Genomic DNA, 19,629 nt, shown 5'->3' with positions numbered 1-19,629 from the left:
GAAGTTCTGTGTGGGTGCCATGTTCATAAACTCTTTTCCTTGAGGGTTCTTAGGCAGACCTGACTTATTCCACTTTCTCTCTTACTCTCTGTATTATTTGTTGCCCTCCAGCTAAGGAGTATTGCATAGTGGAAAGAATACCAAGCTAGAGGCAGAGGCCTGAGTTTCTAGCTCTGTGTTTGTGCTAAATGATGTGTGATTTTGCACAAGTGGGCTTATTCCTACATCTAACCTCAAGATTTTTCATCTGTTGAAAAAGGGGCTTGTATAAAAATTGATGTTTACCAAAAACCTTGAATGACATAAAAAATGTTTGTGAGTATAACGTTAAGTGAAAAACAAAGCTGGTTCCAAAATTATATGTGTAGGCTGATTCCAATTCAGTAAAAAATTTATAGAAAAAACCTGCAAGGACACGTGTGTGTGTGTGTGTGTGTGTGTGTGTGTGTGCATGTATGTAACTGCCTTGGTAAATTATGGGTAGTTTTGATGTTTCCTTCTTTTTTGGTACCCTCCACAATTTTTACAATGTAAATGTGTTACTTATTATAATTGGGAAAAACTGAGAAAAAAATTGAAGGACTTTCTTAGAGTCCAATATTCCAAGGTGCTGAAACATCTCAAGAGCCTGAGAAACTAAATAAAAACCATGAGGCTGACGTTCACATTCTTTATCCCATTTAGTCTTGGGCATTCAGGGGAGGTGTATTCAGGCTTTCCCAGCTGACATCCTGACAATGACATGTTGCTCAAGGCTCTGAGTCAATGTCTGGACTCAGTGAAAGCCCCTCTCTGTTGTGCTTATGAACCCAATCATTCACTGACCTGGTTTTGGAAATGAATAACTTGAAGTGGGCTGTTCTAGATTCCAGCTTGGAGATTGCTCCGATAGGCCTAAATAGGCCATATCAAATGAGAATCTACTTTCCTCTGGCTTCTGCTTGGGTGACAAGAAAAGGCTGGGATTTTTAACAGATGGCCTGATCTAAGGTGATACCAGAACTTGGCTCTTCCTTACTGGCAGAGGCCCCTCTCTGTGGTATCCGTCTGTCCCTATCTTCCTGTTTCTGGTGAACAGGGGCATCTAATTAAGACATCCATGGAAGGTGGCCTAACAGGAAAAGGATTTTCTGCTTCAAGTCTCAAGTCACAAAAGAAGAAAAAAAAATGCTGTATAACTCCCTGGGCCAGCAGTCAGATCACTACCCTTTCATTATGTGACCACAGGAGATTGATACTTTCCCTAGACAAGGAAAATGGTACATCACAAATCGCTCCTCCAGGAGGAAGTCTTTGGAAGTTGTTCTCAGACTCAGAACAATACAAATATTGCAAATAAACATGGTGGTCAAATAAGCCAGCCAAGTTCCATTATCATCATTGATTATATTTCTCAAATATCATATAATGACAGCATCCCCTTGGTTCCTTGGAAAATTCAGCCACTAAAACAAATAATGCTCAATTTAGAACCTCAAGGAATAAAGTATAATTTCTCTCAGGTTCCTCTTAAAGTTCCAGATACCTGGACCAAGAAAGTCTCTGGGTAAAGAATTTGGGTCCAAATGCTCTTCAAGGCTGATTTTCTTGCTCAGAGTTTAGAATCTCAAGGATCCCAGTTCCACCCTTCTCTTCTTATCATGGGAGTAATTTATGTTGTAACATGCTTCTTCTACCCCATATAAGATTTTAGACTTATTTATAACTTAAATCCATTTAACCAAGAGGCCACAGACCTAGCATGGCTGGGTAGGATGCTGGGGAGGGCAGGTGGGTGAGCCATACCTTGTAGTCTTGCCCTGATGCTGCCCCTGAAGGCCTCAGAAAGGCACCAATGCTCATAATCCTTGCTTTGCAGGGCTCTATAAGAAGGCTGAAATTTGCTGAGCTTATGGTCCGGAGGCAACTCACCTTTCCCAACCATGTTCTGCTTTTCATCCACAGATTTCATCTCACTAGTCCTTCAGTTACACACCAAAAACTCTATAATCCTTTCAATTGCCCTTTTTGCCAGGACTAGAAAAAAAAGATTAGAACTACATCTAGTATCCACTTGAAGAATTTCTCCCATCCTACCAAGTCCCTGGCAAATAGACCAAAATAATGTTAGTCAGTGGCCTTGCTCTTCCTCCTGACTTACTAAATCAGTGCTTGTAAATACCTCCAATTCTCCCATCTAGGCCTTTGTGCTATTGCTATACATTTCACTCCTACATATTTTATAAACTGCGCAACACAATGTCATTTTTTTTTTGCTTTAGCAGTTAATTACCTTTCAAAGAGATTTAACTAATAAGAAAAATATTCTTTGTATTTCCCCATGAGGTTACCAGTTTCAGTGCTCTTCATTCTCATGTGTAAACCTAGGTTTACATGTGGTTTAATTCAACTAAAAAGATTTCCTTTACCTTTCTTGTAGTACAGCTCATACAATTTTATCCACCTGAGCATAGCCTTACCTTCTTGCCCTACCCACCTCCAACCATCCACAGGCAGAGTCATCTGTTCAGCGCTAGCGCCACCTCTTTATACACCTCTCAGACACACACACACACACACATTCACTCAAACCCCATCAAACACTTTCTCCTGAGAAGGGTCCCCTTCTCCCCTTTCTGGCCCAGCAGACCCATTAGAAGTAAACCATTAGAAGACCCATTAGAAGTAAATAGTTAACAACCTGCCCTGTTTCAGGGCAAGTGAATAAAGAACCTGCATCAAGCCTCAGAATCCCAGCACATTAGAGCGGTGGAGGCCCCAAATATGGAGGCGGACAAGAGCTGCTTAAAGGATATACAAAGACATGGAGACAAATTGCTGGTTAGAATTCCGCCTCCTCCCAAGGATGAGGTATTCCCCCACTGCACCCTACCATGCTAATCTTCTATTACAAAGACTTACCTGTATCAGGGGCACAGGCCTCATCTGCTTTGGCAGCATTATCCACATTCTGTATGTTGGTATCTGGGGAATAAAAAGAAGATTTGAAGACCAGCCTATGCTCTCTAGCTTCCTAAAAAGACAGGGAGGGGACCGTCCTATGGGGCCTGGATCACTTGAGTTGTGTGTCTCTGAGCGTCATCTGGGTTCATGTTGACTTGTTGGGGTTGTGTCTCCCCCATTATAGTCCAAGCTTCAGGAAGACAGTGACCACACCTTCCCCTTCTCCTGACACTCTTAGGCTCACTCCAGCCTGGGTGCATGCACTGAATGTGCTCCATCCAGAGGCTTCTTGCAATCTCTACAGAAGGTTCTCTTCCCCTTAATGTTAGTTTGTGCTCCTCTTCTCCCCATCCTCTTTTGGGGATTTTTGCCTCTTTGTTCCTCTGAGAGAGCCATCAGACAGGGCTTCCTGTGAGGCCTCTGGGGAAAGGAGTCCTGGTCCCCTGGTCTTCATTCCCACCCCATAGGGAAGTTTCTATACACAGGGAACCCCCCAGAAATGCCGCCTGTGCCTGTTGCAAATGCATTAGAGCTGCAAAATCTACCTTTCATCTTGGGGAACACTGGTCTACATACCTGCGCCACTGGCCTCATTGCTGGCCCCCTCCATTGGGTGGTCGGGGGTCTCCTGTCTGGGCTTCTGGCTAAAGGCCAGGAAGAGGTGCGTGCTCAGTGGCTGAGGAAGGTCCACATCCAGGTAAGCCCTCATGAACAGCTTAAAGACATCATAGCTAATTGGCTAAGGAGAAACAAAGAGGGAAAAGTCAGTGTAACGAAGCAAAGAGACAGAGAAAAAGGAGAGATGAGAAACTGATGGTGGTGGTGGGGGGGGGGGCAGGCAGGTTAAGAGAAATGAAAGGGAAATGGAAGTAGGGGGATTGGTGGTTGCAGGAATGAAAAGGCCAGGCAGGAGGTGATGGAGACTGGCAGGCACAGGGAGGAGAGGACTGGATGCAAGAAAAAGAAGACCCTGGTGGTTGCGTGTTGGGGCTTGCAGGAGGATTCTGTAACAAGACGCATCCAAAACCAGGTAGAAAGAGGGTAATGGGAAGTGGGCACTGGGAGTAGAGACCACAGAGGAGGGCTCTGCCTGAATTGAGGCCCACAAGCCAGACTGCCCTCTCATGAGGATCTGATCAGTGCCCTGGAATCCTAGTTAAGATGAAGAAGGATGTAGTAGAAAACAGGAAGGAAAGATGGTTCTGTGATGTCTCCATGTTCTGCTTGAGGGATGTGATTCCTGAGTGTTCAGGTCTCAGAAAATATGAAAAGACAAGCTCCATCCTTCACTACTTTCATAACTGATCTTCCCTGGATGAACCTCAAGAGAACAGGAGAGGGTATGTGTCTGGCTCAGCTGCTCTCAAAACATGTCCTTGTGAAGGTTTTAGGCACTGGGAGAAGAACAGGAAGCCAGGGACAGAAGGTAGAATCAAGAAATGTGCCAAAAAAACTAGAACCTCTCCCTGTTGTATCTCTCCCACTACTGCCTGGCTTCTGGTCCCAGGCTGGGAGCAACCGTGCCAGAAAGGGCTGCTGTACTCAGCAAACACTCAACAAAGACAGTTTGCAGTGAGTCATCACTGGCTCGTGCTCGGATGGCATCAGATTCTTCATCAAATCGGCAGATGCTCCTGGAAATCACTGAGGAAGCTCTACTCTAAGATCTGCTGTGCAGGCTTTTGTAAATAATAACAGCCATGAGAATAAAATCCCTTTTTGGGAGCCTACTTGGCTCTTTGCAAAATGTTGATAGCATTTAACCCCTTGTCTCATCTAGAAGATCTGAGCCTTCCCAGAACTGAGAGGTGGCTTCAATATATACAATCAGGTCTAGTGTACAAAGTTTTGGCCCTAAAAACAAGTAATGCCCTCCTGACCCCATTGGGAAGGAGCTCACAGGGCCATTTCTAATTACCCCAAGCTGTCCTTTGCAGAGTGGAGGAAGCCTGATTTGGTTGGACAGAGGATAATGCAGGCTCTTAGCAGATTAAGGGATCTCTAAGCAAATGGTGGATTCCTATTTCTTGTGACATTTACCAATCTGTCTCTATCCCTCTGTCCTTCCTGCCCCTGAGTCTGTGTCTCTCTTTCTGACCCTGTCTCCACAGCCTCATCCAAGTGCTCTTCCTCACACATCCTCCTCTTTTTTACTAGTCTGCAAAAGGAAAATCTTTTCCTCCCAGTTTACAAGTGGAACCCACCCACTATGCCCCTTGGTCTACCCTCCCTCCATCTGAAGGCATCTCCCAGCTTCTGCTTCTCTACCTGCAAGCATGTTCAAGGTCATTGTTCCAAAGAAATGGAAGGATACTCGAGTTACTAGCCGTGTCCTTTTTCTCTTCCCCTTCTATGTTCCCTGGCCAGACCACACTAGCCTCATTACCTCCTTAGTCCCATTTGGTTTGGGTTCTGAAACCATCACCTCTAAACCCATTCTCTTGAAGGCCATCAATTCAATTGTCTCTTTTCTGACTTGCTCATATTTGGCTTCTCTGTAGCATTCCATCCTTTCTTCTTGAAACTTTGTTTTCCATGGTGTTGTGCTATTTTGGTTCTCTTCATTCTCTACTTTGATTTGCTCTGATTTGAGTATTTGCTGATGGCACTGTCATTATTTTAAAAGGCTCTTTTTGGGCAGCCCGGGTGGCTCAGCGGTTTACCACTGCCTTCAGCCCAGGGTGTGATCCTGGAGTCCCAGGATCGAGTCCCAAGTCGGGCTCCCTGCATGGAGCCTGCTTCTCCCTTTGCCTGTGTCTCTGCCTCTCTCTCTCTCTCTCTCTCTCTCTCTGTGTCGCTCATGAATAAATAAATAAAATATTTAAAAATAAATAAATAAAAGGCTCTTTTTTGCATTGTCTTTCCTTCACGTTATTTATTTATTTACTTATTTATTTAGAAAGACTGTATTTATCTATTCGTGAAAAGCACACACACACACACACACACACACACACAGAGGCAGAGACATAGGCAGAGGGAGAAGCAGACTCCATGCAGGGAGCCTGATGTGGGACTCAATTCTGGGGCTCCAGGATCACACCCTGAGTCAGTCAGACACTCAGCCGCTGAGCCACCCAGGCATTCCTCCTTCATGCTATTTAAATTGACAAGTACTGTTTACAGCTGACCCTTGAACAACATGGGTTTGAGCTGTGCCAGCCATTTTTTGTGGAATGTTTTTAAATAAATACAGTACAGTATTGTAAATGTATTTTCTCTTCCTTATGATTTCCTTGATGACGTTTTCCTTTCTCTAGCTTCCTTTATTGTAGAATATAGTACAGCATATCCATTATATACAGCATACTAAATCCATGTTAATCAACTATGTTAAAGTAAGGCTTCCAGTCAACAGTAGGTTATTAGTAATTAAGCTTTTAGGGAGTCAAAAGTTATATGTGGATTTCTGACTGTGTTGGGGGTTGGCGATCTTCACCCCCACATTATTCAAGGGTCAACTGTAGCTTTGAGCACCAAAGTGCCCTGTTAATCTTTTTATCAAACTGAGAACTATCAGCATTAAAATATTTCTGGAAGGGACACCTGGTGGCTCAGTGGTTGAACATCTGCCTTCGGCTCACTCAGGTCATGATCCCGGGGTCCTGGGATCAAGTCCTGCATCAAGCTCCCTGCAGGGAGCCTGCCTCTCCCTCTGCCTATGTTTCTGTCTCTCTCTGTGTCTCTCATGAATAAGTAAATAAAATATTTTTTAAATGTCTGGAAAACAGACTATACTAAATTGTTTTTAAAAAGAGAAAGTTTAAACAAAGTCTAATATAACACTTAAAAAAAAAAAAACAAAGCTGGAAGATCATCAAACAAGAGCAATGTGGCATTCAGGAGACCTTGTGACTAGTCTCAGCTTGACCACTTTTCCTCATCTTTGTGAGCCTCAGTGTCTTCTTCAGCGGATGGTGAGTGCTGAATTAGAAGATCTCAAGTTCTAATCTTCTATTAGCTCCCTCCTTAAACCAGCTTCTCATCCTGACCCTGCAGTTTCTGTTAAAGCTGACAAGATCAGGCTCAGTCTCGAACTCCCAGTCAAGTGAGACTAGGTCTTGTCTCTTCTTGTTACTGTTGTTTTGCCACATCTGTCACATCCAAGTCCTTTCTGTGTGTCCACTGCTCATCTACCTCCACCCTGACGAGAAGGCTATTGAAGGCCCATTGTTCCTGGTTTCAGACTTCTGTGCCTCCTACCTGGACCACTGCAATACTTCTCGATTTGCCTCTATCCCCATCTGTCAGTCCTCCCATCTTATCCATCCTTGCCAGATTGGTTTTCCCAAAGCGCAATTCTGAACAGATTGCTTCCCTACTCAAAAACTTTCCATGGCTCCTAATTGCCCATGGAAGAGGTGAGATCAGTTTTAAAATCATATGTCCCTCCATAACATTCTTGAGCATGCATTCCCACTTATCCTTATTTATAAATTACAGACATGCACTATTGTGCTCCTCTATTATGCACTATAAAACATACTTAAGAAGAAATTAGAGAATAGAAGTTACATGAGATAAAAATCAATGTATATAGAAGGTCTAATTTGTAGTGTTCCCACACTCCAGTGGATCATCCTGTGTATTCCTTGGGTCCTCTGGGATTCACAGCCCTCCTAAAATCCCATGCCAACCTAGATTTGTAGCTACTTCAGGTTCTGAGATCATTCTGGTCTTTTCTCCTATTATTCCCTATGTGTACCTCTACTCTGTCCACATTGGTTTCCATGTTCTTTCCTGGTCAAGCCTCCATACATATCACATAAACTGCTTCCTTCTCTATCTCTTAAAATTCTAGCTATCCTTTAAGGCCCAGCCCAGATGTCACCTCCTCCAGGAAGCCTGGTATGATCTCCTGTACCTGAATTTCTGTACTTTTCCACTTCAACTTGTGTCCTACGACACTTTTATTGGCTGCCCTCTATTAATATAGTTGTTTATGACAAATATATCCTTAGTTCTTCAACTAGATCTAGAGCTCTGGGAAGGTAGTGAAATATCTTATTTTACCTAAGTATCCCCCCACATCACCTATCACAGTGTTTCCTGATAGGTATCTTAATGGATGCTGGGTTTCTTCTTATACACTTGGCTGTCATCAATTATTGTGGGGTCTATTCAGTCAATATATATGTACTGAGCCTTCTAGGTACAACAAACATCTTGGGGAACACACCAGTGACATACATATAGGTCTATACCTTAAAGAGACTTGGGTAGTGAAATAATTCCAATACAGGATCAATAGTGGTGAGTATAGGAAAACTACTGACAAACTATTATGAGAACTTAGAAAACGATGATTGAACACACATCCAACCATTCATGACCCTATTCTGGGAAACAGGATCACATAGAGTAAGCCCAGAATCAAAGGTCATTCACACCAGAAGACCCCAGATCTCCTCAGGTCACTGAGGCTCTGAAAGTTCCGTGACATGCCCCAGCAGCAGAGTAAAACCAGAAGCCCGATCTTCTGACTCCCACTCCAGTGCTCCTGCTACCATATCTGTTCCAGGTCCCAGTGCTAACATATACTTGATCTTAGCCAAAAGGCCGAGAAGTGATCGTCCCAGTGCTAACATATGGCTCCCTGTCACCCTCTCCAAGAACTTCAAGTATAGTATGCAAAAACATGTGACTAGCTGCCATTCTAAAATTTATATCTGGGTTATGAGAGACTAAGTTCTTTGTGAGCACAAGCCAGGCTCAGAGTAGCTGCTAGTGAAAGTGTGATGAGTAGAAGGTGGTTTACTAGGCCCAAACCAGATCAACAAACACTATGAGGCATGTTGGCAACTCTCTGAGCTCTGGAATAACATGTGAGGCATGGTCATGGGCAGACCTGTTCTTTCCCAAAAACTGCAACTTTCATCTAAGAACTAACTGGGCAATTTCTGCTTCTCCAATCTGCTTAAAGTATTGATTCTTGCACAGGTCAAGAAGGGAGGTGAACTAGATGGACAGCTTACTGTGCATTAGGCAGCTTACATACATGATTTCATTTAAGCGTTTAAACAATAGTGTGAGGTGGGATGATTACTGCCATTTTGTGGATGAAAAAAATCCTGAAAACATAAATAACTTGCTCAGAGTCATAAAGCAGGTGGCAGAGCTAGGCTCTGTGCTTTGGTGTGTCTGAGTCTAAGATCGTAGGGCCACCAAGCCATTTGCCCCTTTTGTTCCACTGTGCTTTTGTCCACTTGCTGCTGTAGTCAGCTTTCCAGAAAATCCCACAGTGCTAATGGGCAAGGGCATGCTTGTCATGGCCAGGTGTAAACTTTCATTCCTGGCCTTACTTTTGTAGCTACTTGCCCCTTCCCACAACTAACTCATTCCTCCTTGAGACATTTTACCAGCAGTAAGCCATCAAACTCAAGAGAAATTAAATTCTTTTTGTTTCCCCAACCCTGTGCTGGGACATTACACCTACTAGAAGCCAGCCACACTGTGAGAGAGAATAAAATCAGAGTGACAGAGCTTCCCTGGGACACGGCAGTGCCAGGCGTACAAAGAGTGGGGGCCAGCCTGATGGAGGCGGGGGTGGCAACAGGCTCATAACAGCCAAGCTGCTCTCTGCTTTTGAGAGCTCCTGTGGCCTTCACACCCTCAGTGGCCCTGACTAAATTGTTCCCCTCCCACTCTTCAGCCTCAGGGCTGACAGGACTGATTAGTAGCCCCCACCCTTCTTTGTTCTTGTGTTTTTGGAGCTGGGGGTGGGAGGTGGGAGGGGCAGGGAGTTTTTTGCTGGCTCCACTATCTTCTCTGCATGGCTTCTCCTCGGGAATGTTCTTTGAAATGGTTCATTCTCAATCTGGCTCCTGTACTGGCAATCTTCCTCCTGCTTCATTCTCCCCATGATTGGTGCATTTTATCCAAAACCCCTGCTCAGGTACACCTCGAAGACATGTGCTTTGTTGGTTACCCTGCCATTGCCCCGCAGAGAAGGAGTTTTGAGTCAAGGTGTGTTGAAAGGATGACAATATGAATAAATAAGTGGCCAGCCTTGTCCCGAGTCTGTCCTGCTGATCAGTCATTTTTCTGCAATTAGCTCTCATGAAAGGACTCAGGAGCAGGGAAAAGGAAGTTGAGTTTAAAACATTCTGGGGAAAGGAGCCAGAAGGGGAATAATAAAGGGTACCATTTCCTTATGGGCAGTGTCCCATAAAGTGCTAGACATTTTGCAAAAATTATCTCATTCAATCCACTCATCTGCAAACTTCAATGTCTCTGCTTATTGTTATCTTCAGGTCACATGAGGAAAGTGAGGCTCAGAGAGGTGAAATATTATCTCAGGCCACATTGCCGGTTGGCAGCAAAGGTAGAAGTCTAACCTAAGACCATGTAACTGTAGAGTCTGACAATAGGAAGTAAGTTCTGGAGGGCCAGAACCGTGCTTCCTCATCCTTATATCTTCTACAGTGCCCAGAACAGTACCTGAAAGCTCAAGAAACATTAGATGAGTTGAGTTTGAAAGTAGGGGAGTCTTGCATTCATTTACTCATTCGACAAATATTTCTTGAGTGTCTGCTATGAACCAGATATTCCTCTGGTCATTGGGGATACCGACATGAACATGAACAGAATACTCCTGTAGGAGAGATAGACAATTAAATAGTTACATAGCATGACAGATGGTGAGGAATACTAAAGAGGACAATAAGACAGAATAGAGGGATAAGAAGCATCAGGAAAGAGGGCTTAAATTTTTAACTAGAAAAGGTGACATTGATTGAGAAGGTGATTTGAACAAATACTTGAAGGAGATGATGAAAAACACAATGTGGATATACGTGGGAGAAACATTTCAGGAAGAGGCAAAAGCAGATGCAAAGATATTGAGGTTAGAGCAATATTGTCTTGTTTGACAGCATCAGAAGGCTAATAATAGCTGGAAAGGAATGAGGAGGGTAGCAAGAGATGAGGTTAGAGAGTAGAGAAAAGTACAGATGGTAATGACCTTGATTTTAACTCTGAGTAGGGAGTGGGGGAACCATGAGGAATTATAGAGCAGAGCAGTGACATGATCTGACTTAAGTTTTAACAAATTGCTCAGGATGTATGTGAAGAATAGACTTTAAAAGTCAAGAGCAGAAACAGGGAGCACAGTTAGGTGATTATTACAAAATATGGTGGTGCCTCAGATAAGGGTGGAAGTGGTGCCGGTGGTGATATGTGACTAGATTTTGGATATATTTTGAAGGTGAAAGTGACAGGGTTTGCTGATGAACTGGACATGGGTGTGAGAGGAAAACGCAATGCTGACTCCATAGTTTTAGACTGAAAAACTTGAAGAATGGCATTGTCATTTACTGAAATGGGGAAGATTGCTGGAAAAATACTTTACAGGGGAAGATCAAGGAGCTCAGTTTAGCTTATGTTAAGTTTGAGATAGTGATTTGATTTTTAGCGGAAATGTCAAATTAGAGGGATAAAAGGAAAACCAGGAGAGGGCAGTGTCCTGAAATCCACATGCAGACAGACAGTGGAGAAGGATCTGACCAATTGTGTCCAATGCTGTTGAGTAAAATGCCTACTGAGTTTAGCCACATGGAAATCCTTGGCTATTTTCACTAGTGGTTTTAGTGGAGGAGTGGCGGTTATGCTCTGATTGAAGGGCTTTCAAGAAAGAGGGAAGAAGAGAAATTAGAGGCAATGACTATAGACAAATCTTTTACACAGTTTTGCTATACAGAACAGGAAAGAAATGAGGTGACTGGAGAAGTGTTGTCAGGAGAACAATTTTATTTTATTTATTTATTTAATTTATTTATATATTTTTAAAGATTTTTATTTATTCATTCATGATAGACATAAAGAAGGAGAGAGAGAGAGAGGCAGAGACACAGGCAGAGGAAGAAGCAGACTCCATGCAGGGAGCCCGACACGGAACTCGATCCCGGGACTCCAAGATCACGCCCTGGGCCAAAGGCAGATGCTGAACCGCTGAGCCACCCAGGGATCCCCAGGAGAACAATTTTAATATAGGACAAATAACAGTATGCTTATATGTTGATGAGAAAAATCTAACAAATAGTGGAAAGCTGATGTGAAGGATATATATATATAGAGAGAGAGAGAGAGAGAGAGAGAGAGAGAGAAAGCAATTCCTGTCAATAGACTAGAAGAGAATGGGAATGAGTTGAGTGAGGGACTAAAACTACTAGGAACATGGAGAGTTCATTCCTAGTTACAGGAGAAAAGGTACAGAGGTAGGTGAGGATCTTGTGGAAGATCACTTCTGATTGTTATTTTCTCAGCGAAGTAGAAAGCATGGTTGATAACTGAGAATGAAGACAGGAAGACAGAAAGATTTGAAGAGAGGAAGGTCTGATGTAGTCTTCTAGGACAGTGAGAGGGTGATTAAACTTGGCAAATGTATAAATGGTTCACTTGAGACTTAGAGAAAATATGTCGAGAAGCAAGTTCTTTAAAATGAGCTAAACTTCTAAGGGTGGGACAAATTATGGAAAGGCTAGGACATAGAACATCCTTTATAAAGGCTTGAAATGGAAATGTTCTTACCTCATGTGGGTCATATTGTTTGAGGCTCCCACCCTCATTAAACTCAGCCAAGACATCCTTTATCTTCTTGGAAGAATCTGGAGAGACATAATCCACATGTAAAATATTGGTGAACAGCAAATGGGAGCTGGGCCAAGTAAATTCTATCTAACCTTGGTTATGATAGAGCAACTCCTTATTCCCAGGGCTATATGGAAAAATGTCACCCTTATCTGCCCTTCTGCCCTCTTATTTCTTATTTTCAGTATAGTGTCTCCCCTGCTGTATGAACTATCTTTCTAAAACACAAATGTGATCTGATTGTGTTCCTACTCAATATACTTCAATGGCTCTAATTTTCCCAATATAAAGTTTAACTCCCTTAGCTTGCTATATAAATATTGTGATAATTTGACCTAGCTCATTCCTTATCTCTTACTTTAACTTCCCACTTACCCCACTTCTCAGCCACATCAAATTGCATTTCCATAAATCCCTGAATACACTGTGTATTCACTCATTCATTCTTCCAATGGAGTCTCTTCTCTATGTTGTAAGCTTCACTCAATTCTTGGTATCCAGTTCAAATGTCAACTCCTTTGTAAGGTCTTCCTTTATCAATTAGAGTTCCCTCTCCTGGCTCCCACATGACTTATACATAACTCTGTAATAGCACTTGTCATATGGTGTTATAGTTATTTATTAACTTGCCTCACTTCCTCAGTTCTACCTTGAGAGCTGTAATTGGCTTGTGAGTCTTTTTTTTTTTTTTTGTGAGTCTTTGTATATCATATCATGGTCCGACACATAGCTAGTGTTCAGGAAACCAATATACTAGATGACTGCATAAAATCTGAGCAGAAATTTTAAAATATTTAAAATTTTGTTGATTAAATAGGATCAATGGGCATTAAGCCCAGTGATGCTCTGTCCTTGGTGCTGAAACAGAGATTGGGATTCATGAAACATGGTGATTTAGAAAATTCCCCTTTCCGTAGGAAATAATTTGGAAACTACCAGAGAAAATGGTGGCTTCTTCTTCTTCTTTTGAGTTTTATGAGGAAATTGGTAATCTAGAAAAGGGAATCAATAATTGTCATTATAACACTTGAGTGTATCCTGTGTAGTTACCAGAACTCTAGATATCAGAGAAAACCAGGGTCTCTGTGCTCTCCTGGTCTCACAGTACTGTGGATAATTATGAGCTTCCCAAGCTCCATTTCTGCCATTATTTGAACATCTGAGAAAAGGATAATGTTATTAAAAATAGAAATAGTGTTCCTTGGTGTTCAGGTTCTTTGCACAGAGGGCTACACTTTCACAGGTCTATGTAAAGTAGATGTGCTTATGAGTTGAGCTATTCTCCATAGTTCTGCTGACTTGGATTCAATTAAACACAAGTTATAATAATTTCAGGATTAAGACTACTGAAATGCCACAGGAAAATGTTGATGTTGCCTAAAAATGGACATTTCTTTCTGAAATTCAAAACAGATACTGAAAAACTAATAACTCAGTGAGATCCAGGCAGCAGATGTCATCAATTTGGGCTGCTTCCACTCAATTCAGAAAACACTATGGAGGGTGAGATGCTGCAAGGTACTATTGATGAACTAGCTGGGGAGGTGATCTGAATAATTGTGATAATGATGGCTACTTCTTACTGGGGGCCTTTACTGCATATTCTCATATGCACATTTGGTTATATTTTCTTCAGTTTACAGGTGAAGAAGCTGAAATTCAGGAAAATTAAGCGACTTGCCTAAGAGAGTTTTAATTCATGTTTAGTTTGACTCAAAGTCTTTCCCTTAAGCACTGTTCATTGTGCTTGCTAACACTTGCTAACTTTCCCTTAAGCACTGTTCATTGTGCTTGCTAACACTTGCTAACACAAGGGAAAGTATAATTAAAGCTATATAACAATAATATGAAGCTCTAGGAAGCACACAGCAGAGAAATAGAATAAGCAGGAAAGACGTAAAAGAGCAGGATGACAGTAAAGCTTGGGTGGGGACCAGGGATGTCCTATACAGAGTTAGCATTTGAGCTGAGGTGTAAAGAATGAGTGGGGTTTGAAAGGCAGACATGAAATGGAAAAAAGTATTCTAAGCAAAGTTGCAGAGATGGGCATTATAAGATATCTAGGAAAGGTCAGAACCAGAGTAGTTTGGGGCCAGATTTGCAGGAGTCTTGAGTGCCAAGCTAAGGATATTGATTTGAAATTGTTAAAAGATTTTCTGAATAGGTTGAGTACCATAATCAAGTGTCTGTTTTCTAAAGGCCACTCTGGCAACAGAATGGAAGGGAGCTTAGAATTAGGCCTGAGTGTAGTTAACATTACACATAAATTATATTCAAATCATTCTACGGGCAGCCCAATTCTTTAGAAAACGCTACATTTTAGAATTTCATGGGAGATTTTCAGGCCAGCTAGGGTGGCCAAATCTGTACTGCACTAAAAAGTACACATTTGGAAGCATGGGTACCCTAGGTGTGGCTTCTGCAAGAATAATAAAAAGTGAGCATTTTGAGAACCAGGGGGTGATTTCACTTGAATTCATACCCTTGATATTATTGTCACATTTTGGCAATTCCACAGTTGATCCTAGCAGAAATCTTTTGGTTCTAAAAGGCTATATATTTGCAAAATCCTCATTTATATTTAAATGTATGCTATAAATGCATCTCCACACACACATGCCCATATATGTATATAAACATACACAAATATGTTTATCCTATGTTCACATTCAAATAAACAGGTCTTAAAAAGAAAAACAGAGATAAAATCTCTGATTAATAGCCTAAAATCAAATAGGAAAAAACAATCCAAGAGATTGCATGTTCCTAGATTTCCATGAGGAGATTCACCACACATTTACTTCAATTTATTTCATGGACCTTAATGAGCTTATAGTGTCAACACCTGTTCTTTTTTAAAATGGGAGAAAATCTAATTTTCAAAGTTGAGACCCATTACTCTCTCCTGGGATGTCATTTGATATTTTATTAGTTTTATTTTCGACAGGTTTCTGGACTGGGTTTCTATTTGCCCAAGGAGTAAGTGGGTACTGCTCCATCTTTTTTTGTTTTTTAAGATTTATTTATTTATTTATTTATTTATTTATTTATTTATTTATTCATGAGAGACAGAGAGAGAGAGAGAGAGAGAGGCAGAGACACTGGCAGAGGGAGAAGCAGGCTCCATGCAGGGAGCCTGATGTGGGACTTGATCCCTGGGCTGAAGGCGGTGCTAAACCGCTGAGCCACCTGGGCTGCCCATACTGCTCCATTCTGTTTCATCTTAAGACACCTAAGAACAATGAGGGACCTCTACAGAGCATTCCATGATCTTACCTCAGGCACTGTCTGTGGATCCAACTGCGCAGCCTTAATAGAGAGCAGAAGGCTATACAGTAGCACTACCACCAGACTCGTGGGAGATCCAGTTATATTCCTGAGTGTCTTAATAGGTACCTCTGCCATGCCTGCAGGTCTTTGCTAGAACTCCTATTTTGTTGAGTGCTTATTGTATGCTAGGCATTGTCCTAGTTGTCTTACAGATTTTATTTAAATTGCCACAACTGCCCTCTAATGTAATAGTGTTCTTTATTTTCTTTTTAAAGATTTTATGTATTCATCAGAGACACAGAGAGAGAGGCAGAGACACAGGCAGTGGGAGAAGCAGGCTCCCTGTGGGGAGCCTGATGCAGGACTCCATCCCAGATCCTTGGGATCAGGACCTGAGCCAAAGGCAGATGCTCAACCACTGAGCCACCCAGGTGCCCCTAATGGTCCTCATTTAAGAGAATTAAAAACCGAGGCTTATGAAATATAGATAATTCTTTCAAGAGCACACAGCTAGTGAGTGGGTGACTAATTTTTGGTATACCTAATGATGTGACATAGCTATTAGATTCACTGGATATATGAACATGGGTAAATCAGAAGACAAGGCCCTTCCTCTATGGCAGTACCTCTCTAAACCTGGTTACATGTCAGAACCACCTGAGGAGCCCTATATATACATTGAAACCCACACCTCATCTGAGACCAATGAAGTCAGTATCTCTCTGGAAACTCAGGAATTCAAAATATTTTAAAGCTTTGTGGGGGTTCAAATGTACAGTCAGGTTAAGAACTATTATTCCGAGAATGTAATTTTACTGTTAGAAATGAAAAGTGTCAGGGATCCCTGGGTGGCTCAGCAGTTTAGCGCTGCCTTCAGCCCAGGGCATGATCCTGGAGTCCTGGGATCAAGTCCCACATCAGGCTCCCTGCATGGAGCCTGCTTCTCCCTCTGTCGGTCTGTCTCTCTATCTCTCTCTCTCATGAATAAATAAATAAAATCTTTTTTTTTTATTTTTTTTTTATTTTTAATTTCTCTTTTTTTAATTTTTATTTATTTATGATAGTCACACACAGAGAGAGAGAGAGGCAGAGACACAGGCAGAGGGAGAAGCAGGCTCCATGCACCGGGAGCCCGACATGGGATTCGATCCTGGGTCTCCAAGATCGCGCCCTGGGCCAAAGGCAGGCGCCAAACCGCTGCGCCACCCAGGGATCCCAAATAAATAAAATCTTTAAAAAAAAAAAAAAGAAATGAAGAGTATCTTAAGAAGCAGCTAAACTTGTCAGAGAATTATTGCAAAAGGAGAAAAAGTTTATAACTCTGCTAAATCTGAAATCACCATGCTTGGTAGACATTCTCCATTGCTTAAGTGGACAATACTAAGGAACTTTATCCAAGAGGTCGACTTATTCAGCTTTGTGGCAAGGCAGGGATATGTTCTGCATTAACTCCCACTGGCAGAACCATCAGTGTGCAGCTCTCCCCAAATCAGGGATTAAGGAGGCTCTTTTCTGCGATCAAGGTCTCTAGTAGTAACAACTACCCTAAGAAGCTTCAATCCAAAATCGTCTCCTTATGCTTTATGTGCCAAGAATTCTGGGACCTTAACCAAACATTTGTTCCTAATGTTTGAGCACATTCAAAGCCTTTTTAAGGAGAAAATTTGGCCCAACTCACAAGCACCTTCACTGTCACGCTTGTGTAGGAGAGGGATGCCCTCCAACTGAACAAGCAGACAAATCAGGAGGTGCAGTGTTTACTGCAGCATGTCAGCTGTGCTGCCTGAACTAGAACCCAAAGTTTATGGGCCATCTTCTAGTTAAGAACACTGAGTATCTGAATAGTAGTTGGACCATTAAACTTTGAAATAACTATAAATCAACATTTTCAAATGTGAACATGAAAATCCATAGATGAGGGTGAAATTTTAGATGCGTAACAACTCTCCATTCCTCAAAGTTCCCCAAGAGCATCTCAAACTGAACATGCATAGGAACTGCCTGAGGATCAGGTTTAAATGCAGATTCTGACTCAGCAGGGTCTGGGTCAGGGCCTGAAATTCTGCATTTCAAATAAGACCGTAGGTGACACCAATCATGTAGGTGCATGGACCTCATTTTTGATGAGAAGGACTTAAGTAACATGCTTGTATATTTGTGGCTGACTAGGTAAGACTTGCCTGTCACAACACAGACAAAACCATGATGCTGAGGCTACAGGAACATATTCCATAGACTGAGAAGTGCATAAATGACTCAACCCTGGGAGGGAAAGACACAAAGAGGGGAAAAGGGAAAGTTGGCACATGAAAGGGAAGAAAAAAAAAACTAGATTTTCCTTCTTTTGATGACAGCTGGGATGTATAAATAAGTTTTCTAAGTATTCCAGGGAGTCAAGAACACAGCAAGGTGCAAAAAAGCAAGAGTGGAGTTTCCCAAGGGCTCTGGAAAGATGGATAATGATGTCATAATAGAGATGCCAGATCCAGGAGCACTGCATCAAAAGGCCTTCTTTTTCAGCCCAGGAGGAATCAGGCCCCAAAATGGAAGATGGAAAGCATGTGTAAGAAGCCCAGCTTCATAAACATTGACACATTCTCCCAGCCACACTTCTTTTCCTGTGCACTGTTTCTCTCCAGCATATAACCTATGCCTGGCACAAAATCAATATTCAATAAAGACTCATGGAATAAAGGAGGACTAGAAAAGAGATTGGAGTTATTGTGCTTGTCCTATAGATCCTATATTTCTAGGGGCATAGGGAGAAAAGCTGGACCACTGGTTGTCAACCGTGGCTGCATGGTGGAACAACCTGGAGAGTTTTAAACACTACTCATGCCTGGATCCTGCACCTATAGATTATAATTAAATGATCCCAGGTGGGGGTATGTGTGAACTGGATGTATGTGTGAACTGGGGTATGCACTGGAAGGGCTCAAAGCCTCCCAAGTGTTTCTAGTGTGCAGCCAATGCTGAGGACCACTGAGGTCTACCAAGATAACTATGGAGGGGAACCACTGGAAGTAATAATCCTGCTACATTGTTACCTCTAATAGAATAAGAGAAAAAGACTTTACATTAAAAGCAGCAGGGTTTGGGGCTCATATAAGAGAACCTTCTTTAGGATACTGAGACTTTCTGATTCATCATAAATGCTCTGAATGACTGGTATGGCTTATTTGTATAAGTAAAATCGCATTGTTAGCAAAACTTCACACTTTTTCTTCAAACAATTTGGTCTCATCAGTCATAGCCCAAATGAAGGTGGAAGAATGGGTCAGACAACCTGTACCTTCTTGTGACTAAAAGTGTGGCCCTGGACCAGCAGCATCAGCAACAGCTGGAAGCTTGTCAGAAATGCAGCATCTTGGAACCATCCCAGGCCTACTGAGTCAGACTCGGTAGTTTAACAAGATCTCCAGGAGATTCATGTGCATATTCAATTCTGAGACCTATTGTTCCATTGAATTCTACCCTATCCATAGATTCTGTGACTGCTTGTGGGTAGAGTCCCAGTCATCATAGAGAAAAGAAGGCCAGTTATGCTGCAAGAGATGTGGGTGACAAATAGATGTGGTTTCCTTCTGGGATGGAAGCAATGAGGCATGGACCCAGGCCTCCAAGAACGTTTCATTAACTGTCATTTCATTGGCCCATATAAATAGTAAGGTTTCAATGAAGCTTACTTAGAGCCTTACATTGTTCTATAAACCAGCCCTAAACATATTCTCTGACTCCCATATTAACACTGACAGGTTTGAATTTTGAGCTGTAATTTATCCACATCTAAAAGAGACTTTGCATTGATCTGATTCTAATGAAATATAT

The 19,629-nt window shown here is 42.1% G+C and overlaps 1 protein-coding gene across 10 annotated transcripts in view; it reads right to left on the bottom strand.

The window, feature by feature from the left end:
- The window catches only part of DGKG (diacylglycerol kinase gamma), a 206,759-nt gene that overhangs the window by 145,347 nt on the left and 41,783 nt on the right, over positions 1-19,629 (bottom strand). For all 10 annotated transcript variants that reach the window (XR_005984256.1, XR_005984257.1, XR_005984253.1 and 7 more), the window contains 3 exons: positions 12,472-12,548; positions 3,520-3,682; positions 2,902-2,964 (listed from right to left, as the gene is read on the bottom strand). Coding sequence is in view for 2 of the 10 variants with exons in the window: in XM_041731892.1 (XP_041587826.1) it covers positions 2,902-2,964; positions 3,520-3,682; positions 12,472-12,548 (303 nt within the window). In the remaining 8 variants the exon portion in view is untranslated. The remainder of the gene's footprint in view (positions 1-2,901; positions 2,965-3,519; positions 3,683-12,471; positions 12,549-19,629) is intronic.

Source organism: Vulpes lagopus, chromosome 17, assembly GCF_018345385.1.
Source record: "Vulpes lagopus strain Blue_001 chromosome 17, ASM1834538v1, whole genome shotgun sequence".
Classification (NCBI taxonomy): domain Eukaryota; kingdom Metazoa; phylum Chordata; class Mammalia; order Carnivora; family Canidae; genus Vulpes; species Vulpes lagopus.
Note: the sequence above shows the minus strand (reverse complement) of the source record. Positions and strands in the feature narration are given on the sequence as shown.